Raw genomic sequence first — 17,811 nt, 5'->3', positions numbered from 1 at the left:
GCACCTGCCGCTTGAAGTCTGTCTGCCGCTTATGTCTGCTTGTGGTCAGATCAAATAAATCAGCAGGATGGGTAGTTCTCTGTTTTGGTTCACCTCCTCATCCTCTGGTGAATGCCCCTTCCCACATGGTCGTCAGTAGAGCTCTGATTACAGATCACAGACATCTGACTACTGCTGGGCTATCTACTCACTGCAACGCCACTCCATTCTCTTTGCTGCTTCTCCGTGTCCACAGGTCTCCAGGTGCCTCTCTGCCATCAGCCTGTCATCTCCTGTTTCCTGAATCTGTTCTCCCTGCTTTACACTAATTATTCTCCATCATTTTAAACCTTTCCTCACCCTATACCACCATCTTGCCTGCCTTACTATTATTTTGAAAATTTTTCTGACTTAAAACAATTTAAACAATAATGGGCATGTACTTATGAAGTGAAATTATCTTCTAATTCCTGGCTATCATGATTTTCATTTGCTGAAGCAGAGAGTGCCTCTATCAGCAGATATTTTCTGAGTGTGTTTATTCACAGATAGAATACTAACTCACATATACACATTCACAAATTCCCAGATTCATCTAAATTGTAACCACGTATTTATCTTAACCTGTTTTTTGTTTTAGTATTGTTCATTTAAATTGTTATCCAAGGTGTATTCAAGTGAATTTGGTAGTTTCAAGTATTTCTCTCTTTTTTTTTTTTTGAAATATAGAGAGACAGAAAAATAGAGGAAGGAAAGAAGGAAGAGAGAAGAGGGTAAGAAAAAGGAAGGGAGTAAAACACAATAAAGTGTCCACAATAGCCAGTGTATGCCATGCTGTAAACAGGAGTTTAGAACTTAGTGTAAGTCTCTGATACATATGAAGGCAGTCAATTACTTTGCCATCTGCTGCTGCCTCCCTGTGTGCATCAGTAAAAGCTGAAATCAAAAGAGCTAACACTTGATCGCTGGCATTCAGATAGATATTGGATATGGGCATCCTAAAAGGTATCAAATTGTGTCATATATCCATCCCTGGAAAGTGCTACAAAGTTTCCATAATATTGTGTTATGATGGAAATTGTGCAATATCCTAGGGAGCATTATATGTCAGGACCCATGAGCTCTCAGGACCCTGAGGATTGAGGACCCTGGAAAGATCTTTAGGGTAAAATTCACTTATACAGGAGTTTATAAAGCAGTTATTTCAAGTTAGGCCTATGATAATCTGAATATTGGAGTCACTATCATGCGGAATATAGTTGCTGTGTTGAAGAAGAAAACAGGCAACCTAGTTATTCCATAAAAGACCATCATTTTACCTCAGGTGTCCTATAAAAGCGAAATCTCTACTTCTACCTCAGCTCTGCTGCCATACTAAGAGCCTATCCCATTCATGTGGTTCCACTGGTCTGTCATTACAATGGATAGGGACTTACTTTGGTACATGATGAGATTCTCATCATGTTTTTGAAATTATTTTTGAGCTTATAACACTAGCACCTTGTTTTTTAATTTTTTTAAAGAATTTTTATTTTTATTGGAAAGGCAGATTTACAGAGAGAAGAAGAGATAGAGACAGAAAGATCTTCCATCTGCTGATTCACTCCCCAAGTGACTGTAAAAGCTGGAGCTGAGCCAATTCGAAGCCAGGGGCCAGGAGCTTCTTCTGGGTCTCCTAGGCTGGTGCAATACCCCAAGGACTTGTATCATCCTCTACTGTTTTCCCAGGCCACAAGCAGGATACTGGAAGGGAAATGGAGCAGTCAGGACATGATTCAGTGCCCATATGAGATCCCAGCATGTGAAAGGGAGTATTTAGCTGCTAAGCTATCATGCCGGGCCCCCTAGCAATTTTTGATGCAGATTTATCGGGTGCCACCATATCTTTCCTATTTTGCGTTTTTAGTTTGCAATTTCTATATAAAACTTGACTCACTGAGTTAAAGTAGCACAACTGTCTTTATGACTTACATAGCTAGCATCTCAATGTTAGCCTCTGAAGAACTCCCAAACAGAACTCCTTTTTGAAGACCTTATAATTCATTAATCACCCTTGTAGCTGACATCTTAATACTAGATTTAAATTGAAAAAAACTCTAGGAACTTCATATCTTGATGAAAGTAAGTTATATCCAGTCTACCCATAAACCCAGACAGATGGGTGCCCACCTTTTGCTATTCTAAAGGAAACAAGACAGCCAGTATTACTTATCAATCTAAGGAAGGATATGCACACTATGAACCAACCAGAAACCCACACATGAGCTGATCCACGCTGCTCATCTCCAACTTTGAACTGAAAGATTCACTGCCTTTACTCCTTGGGGTAGTTCAGAAACTGAGCAATAGTTGTCAGATTCCCTTCTCTGCCCTTATCAGTAACTTACATTTCCACCAGGCCAGTGTCAGTGATTGGCTTAATCCATGTGAGTAAGACCAATTTGGGGTTGCTTTATAGGAAGTTTTCTAATTTTCTAAAATTGGTATGGATTTCCTTAAAAATAAATACCACATAAGAAGCACTTGTTAATTTCAGAAACACAGTTAAATAATATAAAATCCAACTAATCGTTCTTTCTAATCCATTCTGGGTATGTCCTGGTAAATGAGATCTACCTTCTGAGTGAGCAAAGAGAAATTTGCACATGAGAATATGTAAGCATTTGGGGTATAGGAAATTTAAGAGCAAAAAGTAAACACATCTCATTTTTCTGTATTTTGTAGATCTCTCTGTGCTGATACTTTGGCCACAACTTTTTTTTACTCTAACCTGTAGAGACATGTATTTGCATTGTTCTTTTTTAATGAAAGGGATGTGCGGGTTTTTCCCTACTCCCATAAATCAGTGATCCAAAACATCTTGTCTATTTCTTTTACATATTCGAGGTCTGGATTTTCTGTTCTGTCTTTGGGAGGGCTGGAGTTAAATTCCATTTTTTGAGCATTCTTTCACCTTGCCCTAAACTAAGAAAACACCACATGCTGCAATATTTTAGTAAAACTGTGCATGAAGTAATTACTTCAGTGCCCATAATTCTTCAGGTAGCATTTCATTGACTCCAGACAAGTCCCTACACCTCTTCAGACCTCAGAGACTTCTGGTATCTGTTAATCATGGAATGTGAGTACCCCTGAGGAATACTGAAGAAAATATGCAATGTAAAAAGGATTGAACCTGGATCACAGCAGGCATTCTGAGTTCTTCTTGCTGACAGAATGAAGAAATACAATGTAATATAATCAACACAGATGCTGGGACACAACGTTCCTTCTCTATATTTGTAGCAAAACATATTTGGGTTTCTAGCCTTCTAATTCGCTTCTTTTGCAGGTGTGGCTAAGTTACAAAGGGCTGTCAGTGTTAGAATGGTAGCAAACTTGGAGGAGTAAGAGCAAAAAGTTACATTTCCTTTACCCTCCCAAAGACTCTCCTCTTGTGTCCTTGGGGACGCAATTTCCTGTAACAACTCCATTTTGCTTGCCTGGTGCTGACAAAGTGATTAGGAACCTGCACTCGGGTTCCTTAGCAGTGCTTCTTAAGCTTCTCCAAACCTTCAGCTCCAGAGCACGCAGTCTCCTCAACTGAGCCTGTGCGGACGTTGGTGACAGACCACTGTCTTCAGGACACGCAATGGGTAAGTTGGTTAACATGAGACTTTAGCCTCAGGTCTAAGATATACAGCAGGGATTCAGGAGACCCCATGCCACAGGACACACAGCTTAGCTCTCTTGAGATGACAGGGGGAATGGTAAGATCCCATTCTGATTGTTCTCCATTCCTTACATGATAAAGCCCAAATGGGCTCCTAGACTGTAATGATTGCTTATGGAAAACATCTCCTGTTATGGTGTGATTCAGGTGGAATTTTCCCCTGGTTGAGGAGAGAAAACTGGATGATGCGCAATTCTCAGATCCAGGGTTTGAGGTACAGGGAGGTTACCTGGGGCAAGAGTTGCTAGAAATTAACGGGTTTTATTCATAATTGAGATGTGACAGGGAGTGCAAAACTACTAATATTCTTGAATCTTCATGCCAACCATTCAGGATAGATTGATGACTCCTACAGAAATTCCTTCAGGCATGCTTTATGATTCAGCAAATGACCTATTCTGGAATCTTCCAAATGTAGTCTTCTATAAGTAAATTTGTTACTAACATATTTAAATCTTCTCTGTAGCTGAGTTTTGTCTGTCAGTTTTACCTGTTACTCGGAATTTGTACTAATGCTTTCCACAGTGACTATGAATTTGTCTAATTCTCCATTTTCTTAACCCAGTTTTGGTTTTGTATATTTGAATGCATATTAAAATACATACACAAATTTAGAATTGTTATCCTAGAATCTTTTTAACATTTTATCTTTATGACTTCATTAGTCAATTTTTCTTTAAAACATATTTTTCTCTTAATAGTGTATAGTATAGATTTTGACATTTCATTTTAAATTTTTTTCTTAAAGATTTATTTATTTTTATTGGAAAGGCAGATATACAGACAGGAGGAGATACAGAGAGGAAGATCTTCCATTCAATTGTTCACTCCCCAAGTGGCCACAATGGCCAGAGCTGAGCCAATCCGAAGCCAGGAGCCAGGAGCCTCTTCCAGATTTCCCTCCCCGCCTCCGTGGCTGCAGGGTCCCAAGGCTTTGGGCCATCCTTGACTGCTTTCCCAGGTCACAAGCAGGGAGCTGGATGGGAAGTGGGGCTGCTAGGATTAGAACTGGTGCCCATACAGGATCCTGGTGCATCCAAGACGAGGACTTCAACCACTAGGCTACTACGCTGGGCCCATTTTAAAATGTTTTTTTTTTTTTTTTTTAAGATTTATTTATTTATTTGAAAAACAGGGTGAGAAAGAGAGGGTTATGGGGGCAGATTTCCATCCACTAGTTCACAACTCAGACGGCTACAATGACCAGGGTGAGGCCATGAGCAAGGAACCTGGTCTCCCATCTAAATGGCAGGGGTCTTAAGTCATCTTCTGCTTCTTTTCAAAGCTGTCAAGGGAGCTGAATTGGAAGTTTAGTCACTGTAAGACCAACCAGTATCCATAGGGGATGTCAGCTTCACAGGTGATGGCTTAAACTGTTACGCCACAGTGCCAACTCCACATTTTAAAACATTTTGAACTGAAGGGCCTATATGATGGCTCAACTGGCTAATCCTTCACCATGCAGTACTGGTGTCCTGCACTTCATGTCCTGACTGCTCCACTCTTGATCCAGCTCCCTGATTATGGCCTGCAAAAGTAGTGGGGGGTGGCCTAAAGCACTGAGACCCTGTACTCATGTGGAAGACCTGGAGGAAGTTCTTGGCTCCTGGCTTCAGAGCAGTACAGCTCCAAGCACTGTGGCCATTTGAGAAGTGAATCAGAGGATGGACAATCTTTCTCTCTCTGTTTCCCCTACTCTCTGTAAATCTGCCTTTACAAAAAAAATCTTTAAGAACATTTTGAAATTGGGCCCGGCGGCGTGGCCTAGCGGCTAAAGTCCTTGCCTTGAAAGCCCCGGGATCCCATATGGGCGCCGGTTCTAGTCCCGGCAGCTCCACTTCCCATCCAGCTCCCTGCTTGTGGCCTGGGAAAGCAGTCAAGGACGGCCCAATGCATTGGGACCCTGCACCCGTGTGGGAGACCCGGAGGAGGTTCCTGGTTCCCGGCTTTGGATCAGCGCGCACTGGCCGTTGTGGCTCACTTGGGTAGTGAATCATCGGATGGAAGATCTTCCTCTCTGTCTCTCCTCCTCTCTGTATATCTGACTTTGTAATAAAATAAATAAATCTTTTTAAAAAAAATTTTGAAATGAAACATAGTCATTATAAATGTTTGCGAGATTCTTTTGTGATGTTTCAGTACATGTATACAGCGTGTAATGATCAGATTCTGGTGATTAATGTGTCTGCCATCTCTTTATGTTGAAAATATTGTGCTACCGTCTACCAGCTGCTTTGAAATATATAAATTTTTGCCAACTACAGTTACCTTAATGTGCCATAGAACATTATGTTACCCTGTTGTCCAATTGCACCCATGCATCATCTGGTACTTGGTATATATTTTTGTTAATTTAAGGATACAGTAACCAAGCCAATTCCCATCAAAGAAGACCAAGATGGGAGAACATTTACCACAGCAGATCACCTAGTTGGTCTGAGCCCTCTGGCATGTATCTTTCACCCCAACGGCAACAAGATGAAGATCCAGCAATAAGTGAGGCCCAGGTGGACCCACAAATACGATAGTAAGTGACTACGCAGCGTGACTGGAATGTGGTCATCAGTAAAATGCACAAGCCTGTAGTTAAATGAATCATTCTTCTCTCCAACTTGGCAAGTGCCTAATAGAATCATATTAATGATGGGGCACATTTTATTATAGCCCTGGAATCTGTGGGGCATATGTGCGTAGAAGACTTTCTGAACATATATGAATACTTTCTTTTCTCCACTTACCCATAGTTCTCCCTATGCCATTCCATATCATCATTATCATTCTCATCTGAGAGGTGGTATTTACCAACAATTCCAAACTCGTATTAGGATGGAGAGAGAACAAAATCCTCCAGAGAGAAGAGTGGAGAATACACAGACTAGGATTTCAAACAACTGGTTCAAGATCACAGTGAGTGTGCTGGCAAAATGGATCAAATGTTCGGAAAAGGGAAAGTAGGAGGAGTTGTGTTGGACTTGGGTACAAGGAACTTTCCTGGGTGTAGATGAGTTGGTAATCTGTTATTGCTATTATCACAAATTAACATCTTAGACATATTTTGAAGGATGATTTAAAGAGAACAGGCTGACTGAAGGGATCATGGAAAGGGATAATGCAAGGATAAAGTAAAAGCAAGATAATGGTGATACTTCACTTTGGCTCAAACTGTGAGTGTGCATTTTGGAGGGGGGGGGGCGGAGTGGAGATTATCTGTGATCCCTCTAAAAAGAACATGCCAGATTTGCCTTGAGTAAGATCTCTTGGGACTTTACAATAGTGAGTTCATGTTAAAAATATAAAGTTGATTAGTTGAAGGAAATTAAATTTTTAAAAAGGTATTTAGGAACTATCCATGTGTAATATCATGAAAATTAGAAATAATGATGTTATAATGTCATGTTTGGAATTCAGTATGAAGTCTTAGAATACATGTTTGGGTCTCATTTTGAACTTTAATTCCATTATGTCTGTGTCTTCCCCCATTCTTTTGCTTCTAGATTCCATTTGGAATAAAATATGATGAAAAGTGGCTGTTGGATTTGTTTCAGAGCCAGTGTAGTATCCCATTCACACCGGTTGAGGTAACAGAAAACAGAGAGGTGGATGAGAAGAAATAGGATGCAGAAGGACCATATGAGCGGTGCCTCTAGCCTCATGTTCCATTTCTTTTACCCTTTTCTTGTAGTTTCACTATGATAAAATGCAAGCCCACTTCTTTGTCCAGAATGCTAGTGTTGCTTCTGCATTGAAGAGTATCAGTGGGAAGATCTGTGATGTGGATAATGAAAGGGTATGCAACAAGGGTATGAATAGGACTGGTTAAGGAAAAGAGGGCAAGACAATGGCAAGATGTTGATTGATCAAGGTGTTGCTTGATCTTGAAGCACAGGGTTTCTGGTTCATACTCAGCTCCCTTTGTGTTTTCTGCAGATATCAATCTTTGCTATTCCTTCTGAGGTACCCCGCTCTGTGCAGGAGGAGCTGAAGGTGGGAAAAGTGGAACAAATAAAGGTAATGAAGACTCAAGACAAGTTGTGCACCCACAGCCAGACCAACCTCTTTCCCCCACCTCACTACCCCGACCTTGCCACTTCACCTTCAGAGCTACTGAATCTCTAACTGTGCATTCTAACTCTGCAGCTAGAAGTGAGCAAACAAGGTGATGCTTCTGAGCAATCTGCTGATGTCAAAAGACCCAACACTGAAACAGGCATGGCTGAATGTAGTGAGTTCAGGGCAAATGAGCACAGAGTGGTCTGCTTGGGAGGGAAACTTAGGGATGATAACTTGGAGAGTGTTTGATGCTACCAGTGTACCAGGTGGGACTTTCTTAGCCTTTTGACTCACTTTTCTATTCTTTCTGGAGATGTGATGGACCATAAAATCCAAATGGCACCAAATGCTAGAAAGTGCAAGGCTCCCTGCCTGAGAGCCTGCGAAGGGAACATGCCCAAGGTGAGGCTTTGATGTGGTAGTGAGATTGAGGGTGATGATGCATAAAATTAGTTGGAAATTTGGATTTGTCTTGGGAATATTGTTTTGAGGACTTCATTCTAATCTTTCATTATAGATACTGAATTTGGACAGTCAAACCCATCTGCTGGTTGGCCTGCCTGGCACTGTACAAAAGCCCACAAACAGGGGAAAACCAAATTTCTCAAAAAATAAAGTGAGGTTTTTCAGATTACCCTATGAGGGAAAAGGAGGGGCTCATCAGAATGGTGACAAGAGACAGAGAAGTGGGTACTGAGGGTGCAGGGCCCACTGCCTGTTTATTTTCTCACACACGTGATCTCGCCCCATAATTACAGGTGAAATCTGTGGGGAAGACAGACGAGGAGAAAGCGCTGGAACTTGAAGAGATGTGTGCCAACAGAAATCTTCAGGGTGCCACCTGCCCAGATAAGTCCAGCAGCATGAGGTCAGTTGTATCCCTTGTCTTTCCCCTGATTGCTTGAGCTGCCCCTGACAGTGCCACCTGCAGGAGGAAGCAGCCCTCTGGGAAGACCATGGCCCCACACTCTCTGCCCCTCAACTCTACTTAGAAGTCTCTTTTCCTTCTTCTGAGCTTCTCCCTTTTCCACCTGGTTGGGAATATGCTTTTTCCCTCTCTATACTGGCCTCCTCCAGCACACCCTCCCATAGGTGTGTTTCAGGAAGCAGGGCTCCCTGCTCTGACCCGGGATAGAAAGTTCAGCCTTGACCCAGATCCTGGTGATAGAACTGAAGTGGGTCTTCCAGCCCAGGGTTTCTAGCTGATTCACCTCTTCCTGTCCCTGTTCTGAGAGGGGCCCCTTTCCATTGTGCCCGAAAGAACCCCCTACCAGTCCCGGGACGACATGGGAGCTTTCCTTCCTGACACTGAGGGCTGAGGCCCTGGGTGGCTGCCATCATGCCGTCTGTTCTGCCACAATGCTGGGAAGCGGGCCATCCTTCAGGAGAAACCCAGGTTCCCTGAGGCAAGGTGTCAGAGGCTGGCTACCTGCAGTGAGAGAGGGCTTGTCAAGGCAAGAGTGGAAGGTCAATGGCAGAAGAGCTTGAAGATATTGAGCGGCAGTCCTGTAAAGGGAAGCCCGTGTTCTTTCCTCCTCACCACATCCTTCAGAGGATCCCTGGGAGCCTGTGATGTGTCTGATTCCTCGGGTAAGACACCAATAACTCAGACACAGCTGAGTGGAGATTTTGAAGAGAGCATGTAGTGATACTAAGAGGGGTCCCAGACCCTCACCTCATGTTGAGCTGATGCCTGACCCCTCCCTTATTGTGAGGAAAGTCTCCTGCCCCTGAGGCTGCTCCACTGGCCATGCTCAACAAGACTGAGCTCAAACAGGTGACAAAGGCTCATTCTGTCTCCAGGTGCTCCAGCGCAATAGTGGCTGTTTCCTGCCTACCTTGGGCCTCAGACCTGGCCAGGAACTCCTGAAGGAGAGGGCTGCAGCAGGGGAATCACTTCTTGCTCTCCCACCATGACTCTCACCTCCATGGCCCAGTCTCTTCCCCTTCCCTTTATTTCCTCTCCTTTGTTCTACTCTCCTTGACTCCCCTACTTCTCCCTGGTCTGTCTTCACACCCTGTCTCTCATCATCACCATGCCTCTCTCTCCATGCCACCAGAGCCCTGCCTCACTCCACTCCCTGACCCATTCTCCTGGGCCTTTCCTGGGGGAGGAGCTGGTCGTGTTCAGGCCAGGCAGAATGCTGAACATTCAGAAAAGTAGCAAATTCAGGGTTCCCATCCCATTCCCTACTTCCTGTGGAGCCTTCTGAAGGGACTTGGAGAAAGGTAATGGAGACAGTGAGGGGCAGGAAGCCTGGGTTCCCAGTTGTACTTCCTGTGGCCCTGGAGAAGGGATTCAGGGAAGTATAGGTGAGAGATACACAAGAGGTAGGAAAGGGAGAGGTGGGGGGGCAAAGATGAATAGGGAAAATGAGAGAGAGAGAGAGAGAGAGAGAGAGAGAGAGAGAGAGAGAGAGAGAGAGAGACTGATTTTTTTCCCTTTGGGTCAGTGCAGAGGGAGCAGTTCAGGACATCGCCTGAGTGAGGCAGTGGAATCTAGGTGGAGCACACTTGGCTGCATCCCTGGTGTAAATGTGCTTGCTCCAATGAGGCAGGTCTACTCTCTAGTTTTACTTATGTTTGTCTTGTTTTGATTTCTGGCAGCTCTATCCTAGAATTGTTCCCCAAGATACTGAACCTGGTAAGTGTGTTACTTGATTATTGATGCTTCTGATTGGCAACAATGCTGCCTCTGATTTTCCAGAAAACCTTTTGGATTAATTTTCTGGATTAAGTTTCTGGATTTGATCATTAAAACAGGTGAGTGCTCATAGGCCAAGAACAGACTCTTGTGCCAACTTGACATAAGCTATAGTTTCTTCACACAAAGAATATACATGACAACCCTAGCAGTATTCCAAAGTATGTCTACCACTGCCCTGTGAACTCACATTGGACTGTGCCCTCCATTTATTTACTTAATTACCCAGGATTCTCTCCATATTGTGCATTACTGATCCCCTCTTACATTCCCCAGAATGACCCAAAGCCTCCTATATCAACTGTCTATGGTACTGAAACACACAAGATGTTACCATCCTGCAAGGTAAGGAAAGATCAGGTAAGACTTTAGCTGGTGCCAGGGAGAGGGGTAACAATGGTTGTTCCTGAACATTCTTTTTGTTCCAGGGAAGCTTCTTTGGATCTGAGTTGTTGAAGAATGTGATCCTGCAATTTCTACAGCAGTAAGTACCTCTGGGATCATGAGGAAGAGGAGACCTGGGACAGGCTGGGCAACTCAAGGACAGATACTGATGGTGTTTTTCATCTTTCATTTGGAACCCAGCCACAAAGGTAGCCTATCTCATTGCTCCCCTTACAGGTATTACCTGATCTATGACTATGGGGATCGCCGGAGTCTCCTTGGTGCTTACCATGATAAGGCCTGTTTTTCCCTGACCATCCCCATTAACTCCGTGAGCCCAGTCCTGTGAGTACTGCAATTCAGACTTTGTCTGGGGCAATGTACCTCCCAGGCAGGTATACATCAACTCCTACAAACACCCCTACCGCCAGAACACTGCTTAGTATTCTTTGCTTTCCCATAGGAAAGGCCTGTGTGAGTACTTCAAGAACAACAGGAATATGAAGTATATCAAGAATCTCCGTAAGCATGTGATGGGGAGGTTTAGGTGAGGGTGTAGAACAGGGATGGTTGTAATGTCCAAGGGCCTGGGTATGGAAGCACAAATTGTCTCTCCCTCTCCCGAGCAGACCTGAGGAGGCAATTGCTGAAGCACACCAACCATGTCATTGTGGACACCCTCAACAGGTTGCCTAAAACTGAACATGACTTTGCCTCCTTCTCAGTAGATGTGTGGGTCCACACGGTGAGCACATGCATCCTCCCAGTGGCAGGCCTCAGGAAGTTGGGGCTGGGTGGGAGATGAAGGAAGCGCTTGAGTACCTGAGTTCTTCCTTTTCAGGAAATGATGCTCGGCTTTTCTGTCAAAGGCGTGTTCAAGGGAGGTGAGTGTCTGCCGAGTCATCTCAGAATCCTGACTGCACCCTTCCTTGGACTGGGCTCCCCCTTAGAACCCACCCGGACTTCTATAGTCTGTTCCCCTTCTTCCCAGTCTTCATCTCATACTTTTCTACTCATAGAACATCCCCATCGATCCTAAATTCATACCCGACTTTCCTGCACAATTCGTGCATCAGGGATACAGGTTGTGGAGTTTGATAGGACAACTCAGGTGTTTGCTCTGTGTTCCTGGGTTATTTCTCTCTTCATTTTCTTCATATGCAAAATTGGCCTTCACCAGCCATCTCTTGGGGTCAAGTGAAGTTATCAGATATTTGTCACATGGGAGCTCTATCCCCAGTAGTGAATTCATATTGCTGCACTTCCCTTTCCTGCCTTGATGTCCTGATGCCAAATAAACAACCACCTCAGTTTGAACCCCTTTAGTGTAAGACCCTTAGTAGGAATGCTGTATGAGTGGGTAGAGCATGCACAGCTGTAAGGGGGTATTATCTGTTGTCTTTGAATAGGAGAGCCTCAGGGATCAGTTTGTGCTTTCACTAGGACCTTCATCACTATCCCTACCAGTGATTTTGGGTAAGTGCTGTGTTGCGGGTATTACACCAGAACACCTTTTCTTGCTGAGCATATCAGTGTGGAGATATGGCAGTCAAGCCCCTCAGAGCATTCTCAGTATAGTCAAAAACAAATTGTGTAGGCTAGTAGCTGTTGACAAAAATAATTAGGCTCTACAAAAAGGTTAATCTAAGGTTTATTCAAGGAAGAGTATGAGTGACTTTGGCCTAGGCGATGCAAATCCAACAACTTTGAAAGAATCCTGGAAATTTTCCAGATGTGTCAAAATTTACTTGAAATTCATATATTCCATGACAGCAACATTTCCTTCATTGTAATGCAAGTACCATATAGTAAGCTTTAGGTAAGTGGGGTAAATACCTTATAGTTTTTATTATTATTTTTGGCATATAATTGGTTACAAACTTCTTTAGAGATAGGATATGTTATAAGAAAACTACTCATTATTTTTAAGAAAGACATTTCTGGGAATTCATATTCATGACAGACATCCATTGTAAGACTGGAGGGGAGGGGGAAGAGAGACTCTAGTACCAAATAAACTGTATCACAAAACAATAATTAAAAAATCATTAAAATTTTTAAAAATAAATTATTGATTAATTAAAAGTTTTTAATATTAAAAAGGATTGTATAGATAAAGAATAAATAAATAATGCAAGATTGATCCAAATGGCTGTTTCACTCCCTAAATAACTGCAATGACTGGAGCTGAGCCAGTCTGAAGCCAGGAGCCAGGAGACGCTTCCAGGTCTCCCACATAGGTGTGCAGGATCCCAAGGACTGGGTCCATCCTCTGCTTATCCAGGCCACAAGCAGGAGTCTGGATAGGAAGTAGAGCAGTTGGGACATGAACTGGCACCCACATGGGACCCCGGGGCCTGGAGTTGGGTATTTAGCCTATTGAGAGCCACAGTGCTATACACTTTAGAACAGTAGATTTTTCATTTGTCATTTAATTTTAAGCATAAATTGACTTGGTTTGCAAAATACTTTAGTTAAATGGGAGAAAATTTCTTTTAGGTCAAGGACAGGCCATACTTTTTGGGCATGCTTTTTTACAAACATTTTCAGGGACTGTGTATCTTGGAAAGAAGGCTACTAATAAATTTCAGTAAGGATATTTCTGGGAATAGATATGAAAGTAACTGTACATATAAAGGATCAGCGATCTTTCAGTATTGTTGCAGGTGGCTAACATGAAGATAAATACAATGGTGCACATTACTGAAATCATATCGACCTAGTCAACAAGATAAGAACTCTCAGCAGATGTTTCTCTGGATTGCTTTGCATAATTCTTTTACAAGAAGCTTGTATTAATGGTTAGGAGCATGAGCTTTGGAATAAATATGAATTCTTTCATAATGCAGTACTCAGTGTTTGGTCAAGTCATGTGGCCTCTGTACCTCAGTGTTTTCCTCTGAAAATGATTATTACTCTGTTCTTGCCCTTGGAGTGTTGTAAATGGTGAATTTAAATGTACACACACACACACACACATCTCTAAGTTATTCTAGTAAAGCATATAGACAATCTTTCCAAAGGTAGACCCTGTTGGGGATTGGTTAGGAAGTATAAGGGCTAGGGTTAGAAATATGACAGGGAATTAGATTAATGGTATGGAAAGGGACTGGCAATTGAACGATGGTATCAGCATTGTTGGGAGGTGTGGGATTGTCCATTCATTCAGTTATCTGACAGCTCATCTGCCTTCCAGTCTGTGCGTCGTGAATGACAAGCTGTTTGTGCAGAACACTAGCATCCAGGGAACTCAGAGCGCCTTTTCCACCTCAGTGCCCATTCCCTGCTCTAGCTCCATGCCGATCCTCTCTCCGGCACAGCAAGAAATGGTGCGCGCTTTGTCCATGCAATTTGGGATGAACTCCGAGTGGTCTCAGAAGTGAGTGCTGAGTGCGCACTACCAAGGATATAAGCTGAGAGGGGTGGAGAGAATAAATAATGGGATTTCACAGCTAAATGATTTTGCTTCTTTATCTCACTCATTGTCTCACTGAACATTTCTCAGTACATATTGAACTACTTGGTTATTTTGAACAAGGATATGGGACCTTATGAATTTCTTGAAACCTATTTCTTTATTGGGAATCATCTGTCTTTTAGGATTTTTTGTCACAACACATTGTGCTACAAGTGTTCAGTCTACTGTGTACGTTGAGACCAATCAGGAGGCATGTTAGTGTTACATAGGTTAAGAAATGGGAATGCTTTTGCAGAGTGTCTCCACTGGGTTCTAACTGATCCCATTTGTCTTTTCCTCACTCCAGATGTCTCCAGGATAACAACTGGGACTATACCAGAGCTGTTCAGTTTCTCAGCCTGCACAAGGTGAGGTACAGTAACTGAAGGAAACAAAGTCAGAGTGGCCTGAGCATGGAGCCAAGGCCTTGGCTCTGATAGTTTTCCATCTCTCATATTTATTTATTCCAGGGAAGACGCAAGATCCCAGCGAAGACTTTCAAATAGACCAACCTAAGATCCTGAGATTAAAGCCCAAAGAAGTACCTGGGTGTCATCATCATCATCTTCCATCTTTGTTTTTTCTGTGCTCATAGATATTTGCCTGTCGTAGAACCAAGAGGTCTGGTTGAGGCCAAGAAGCCAAAGACTATCTTTTAGAACTGATCTTCATCCATTCAAAGGGCCAGTTGTCTTGTGCATGTGGGTACTTCAAAAAGTTTGTGGAAAAACTCATTATATATATATATATAATTTATATAATATGTATATATTATATAATATATATGTATATTATGCCAAGATTTTTAAAAAAAAATTTGTTGTTTACTTATTTGAAAGGAAGAGTGACAGAGCTAGAGAGTGAGACTCTTCCATCTGCTAGTTCATTCTTGAAATGCCCTAAGTACTTGGACTGCGCCATGCCAGAGCTATAGCCCAAAACTCCATCCACATGAGAGACAAGGACTGAAGTACTTCAGTCATCTTATATTGTGGAAAGATGGATTGCAAATAGAGTAGCTGGAATTTAAACCAATGCTCTAATACAGAAAACCAGTTTCACAAGCCACAGAGTAACAATGCCTGCTCTGCTTCCAAACTTATATTTTAATTCCATATTTCCACAAGCTTTTTAAACTGCCTCCATATTTGCTCTTCCATTTCCAGGATGTTTGTTTCTTTTCATAGTAAAGAGTGATTGCCTGTTAAGTTCCTGCAAAAATGCACTGGAGACAGATTCTATCTCTGTTCCACAGAGGAAAAAAGATTCCTAGGAAAGAGTGCAGCCGAGACTCAAATCTAGTACAGGGAACAGTACAAATAATTAAATGTGGAAACAACCCATTGGTGGTGGGGGGGAACAAACAATACTAAAGAACATATGGAAACCTGGGAAGAGAAGCTGTCCACATATGTGACTGACATATAATTAATATGCTTAATATATAGAATTGCATATAATTAAATCAGCAATAGATAAAATCAGTAGAGAATGGAAATTGATATTAGCCTTGAATTATTTTTAAAAGCAAGAGTAATGCATGATAAATCTATGAAAACTTATTTAGCTATAAAAGCTACTAACCTAACTGTAAATGTTAAGAAAAGCTATTAATTTAGAAAACTAAATATCACTATTTTAACAAAAAATAACATTAATTTGTATGCCTGCACGTGTGTGTGCAGATATGTACCTCTGTTTTGATGTATTAGTTACTTAAAGCTGCCATAATAAAACACCTCAAGCTAGACGATTTAAGTCTGCATAAGTTCATTTTCTCAAAGTTATAGAAGTCTGAAATAGAAATCAAGGAACGTAACAGGGCCATGTTCCTTCCAAAATTTCTGAGAATGAGTCTTCCTAGTATTTTCCAACTTCTGGATGCTGCTGATTTTCTTGACTCATGGCTGCATAACTAAATTTCTGTCTGCATCCTAACAGAATTTTACTCATGCCATTTGTCTTTCCCTTTTCTTTTTCAATATAATCCATTACCAGATGCAGTGTTCATCCTAACCTAGAATGTCATCTCAAGATCCCTACATGATAATGTGCAAATGTCTTATTTCAAATAACATCATAGTCTGAAGTTCCAGGATAACATATATTTTGATGGCCATTTTTCAGCTCTTTACACTGTGTGTCCCAGAAAATGTTTACCCATTGCATGTAAAAAATGCACTCTCCCCATTCCATCAACTTTGAAAGCTAATGATTTCCAGTATCTACTCTAAATCAAATATCCTGTCTAATATTAACAACGAGAAAAGGCTCAAATTTCATCATTTAAATTACCTGCACTTTAATTAGGTAAGACTCTAATTACGATCCATATGGGGCCAAAACTTCTCTTAGGATTTCTAATGGCACAACGTGTCATTTATCAAAAACTATTGATGGGATAAGCATAAGATACGCATTCCAATTATGAAAGGGAGTACATGAAAATATTAAAAGGGTTACTGGTCCCAGGTAAGTTTAGAACTGCTCTCTCTGGCCTCTGCCTTTCTATCTCTAGCTAAGTTCTTGTCATTCTTTCTTTCTCTTGAAAGATGACACATGTTAGAAAACATGTTACTCCATTATTTTGGCTATTTGGGGTCTTTTGTATTTCCACAAAAATTTCTAGTTTTGTGAAAAACATCATTGGTATTTTGATAAAAGTTTTACTGATGCTATGATTTCTTGGAGAATACACACTGCAATGATAGGGATGCATGAAAACATGTTTTTCAATTTTTTTGTTTTCTTCGATTTCTTTTATCAATGTTTTGTACTTTACATTTTCAAAAATCTTTCACATTTTAGATTAAAACTTCTTATATATTTTATATATCTTTGTACATATAAAAATGAGCTTACTTTATTTTCTTTTTCATATAATTCACTACCGGCGCATAACAACATTTTTTTTACATACTGCACAAAATTTTAAGACAAAATACATTGGATTTATTTTTTAAAAGTTCACCCAAATATTCACAGTCTACAGCAGTTACTCTATTTTTTGTGTATACTCTACCAACCAACATTATCATAAAGTCCAGAACAGTGCTAGTTCTGCAGTTTTAGCATAGTACTAACCAGAAGGCTGTGTATTACAATTCTGTGTTGTGTATGACAATTTTGGATTTTTTAAATATTAATTTATTTTTCTTGAAAGGGCAGATCAGATTTACAGAGAAAAGAGAGAGAGAGAAAGATCTTCTATCTGTTGGTTCATTCCCCCAAATAGTCATAAAGGCCAGAGCTAAGCTGATCAAAGGCCAGGAACCAGGATCCTCCTCTCTATATCACACACACGGGTGCAGGGTGCCAAGGCTTTGGGCCGTCCTCCACTGCTTTCCCAGGCCACAAGCAGGGAGCTGGGTGGGAAGTGGAACAACCAGAATATGAACTGGTGCCGATATGGGAGCATGTAAGCTGAGGCTTTAGCCACTGAGACAATACAAAAGGCTCAATGCACAACAATTTTTTATATTGACTTTACAACCTAAAACCTTGCTGAATTTGCTTGTTCTTTTT

At 41.6% G+C, this 17,811-nt stretch overlaps 2 protein-coding genes and 1 non-coding gene across 4 annotated transcripts in view; 2 read left to right on the top strand and 1 right to left on the bottom strand.

The window, feature by feature from the left end:
• Positions 1–17,811, top strand: part of LOC101520270 (protein BEX1) — a 184,774-nt gene that overhangs the window by 159,388 nt on the left and 7,575 nt on the right. The gene's annotated exons all lie outside the window — the stretch shown is intronic.
• NXF3 (nuclear RNA export factor 3) lies at positions 3,400–15,029 on the top strand. Its single transcript, XM_058658909.1, has 21 exons — positions 3,400–3,614; positions 6,050–6,218; positions 6,436–6,598; positions 7,186–7,269; positions 7,374–7,478; positions 7,619–7,699; positions 7,829–7,913; positions 8,055–8,143; positions 8,259–8,357; positions 8,500–8,609; positions 10,349–10,385; positions 10,722–10,790; positions 10,874–10,929; positions 11,067–11,174; positions 11,293–11,351; positions 11,459–11,574; positions 11,671–11,713; positions 12,239–12,305; positions 14,026–14,208; positions 14,594–14,654; positions 14,757–15,029. The coding sequence occupies exons 1-21, from the start codon at positions 3,611–3,613 to the stop codon at positions 14,790–14,792; spliced, it is 1,824 nt and encodes a 607-aa protein (XP_058514892.1). The 5' UTR covers positions 3,400–3,610; the 3' UTR covers positions 14,793–15,029.
• Positions 17,201–17,378, bottom strand: LOC118760553 (small nucleolar RNA SNORA81). The gene has a single exon (XR_004996856.1). It is a non-coding gene; the product is annotated as a small nucleolar RNA SNORA81 (small nucleolar RNA).

The sequence above is a fragment of the Ochotona princeps genome, chromosome X, assembly GCF_030435755.1.
Source record: "Ochotona princeps isolate mOchPri1 chromosome X, mOchPri1.hap1, whole genome shotgun sequence".
NCBI lineage: Eukaryota > Metazoa > Chordata > Mammalia > Lagomorpha > Ochotonidae > Ochotona > Ochotona princeps.
This window is presented reverse-complemented; position numbering and strand designations above follow the sequence as displayed.

Excerpts from the sequence above, each read along its gene's own strand:
- NXF3 (XM_058658909.1), top strand. Across the intron at positions 7,270-7,373 it reads TCCCATTCACACCGGTTGAG|TTTCACTATGATAAAATGCA; the intron begins GTAACAGAAAAC and ends CTTTTCTTGTAG. Across the intron at positions 7,479-7,618 it reads GTGATGTGGATAATGAAAGG|ATATCAATCTTTGCTATTCC; the intron begins GTATGCAACAAG and ends TGTTTTCTGCAG.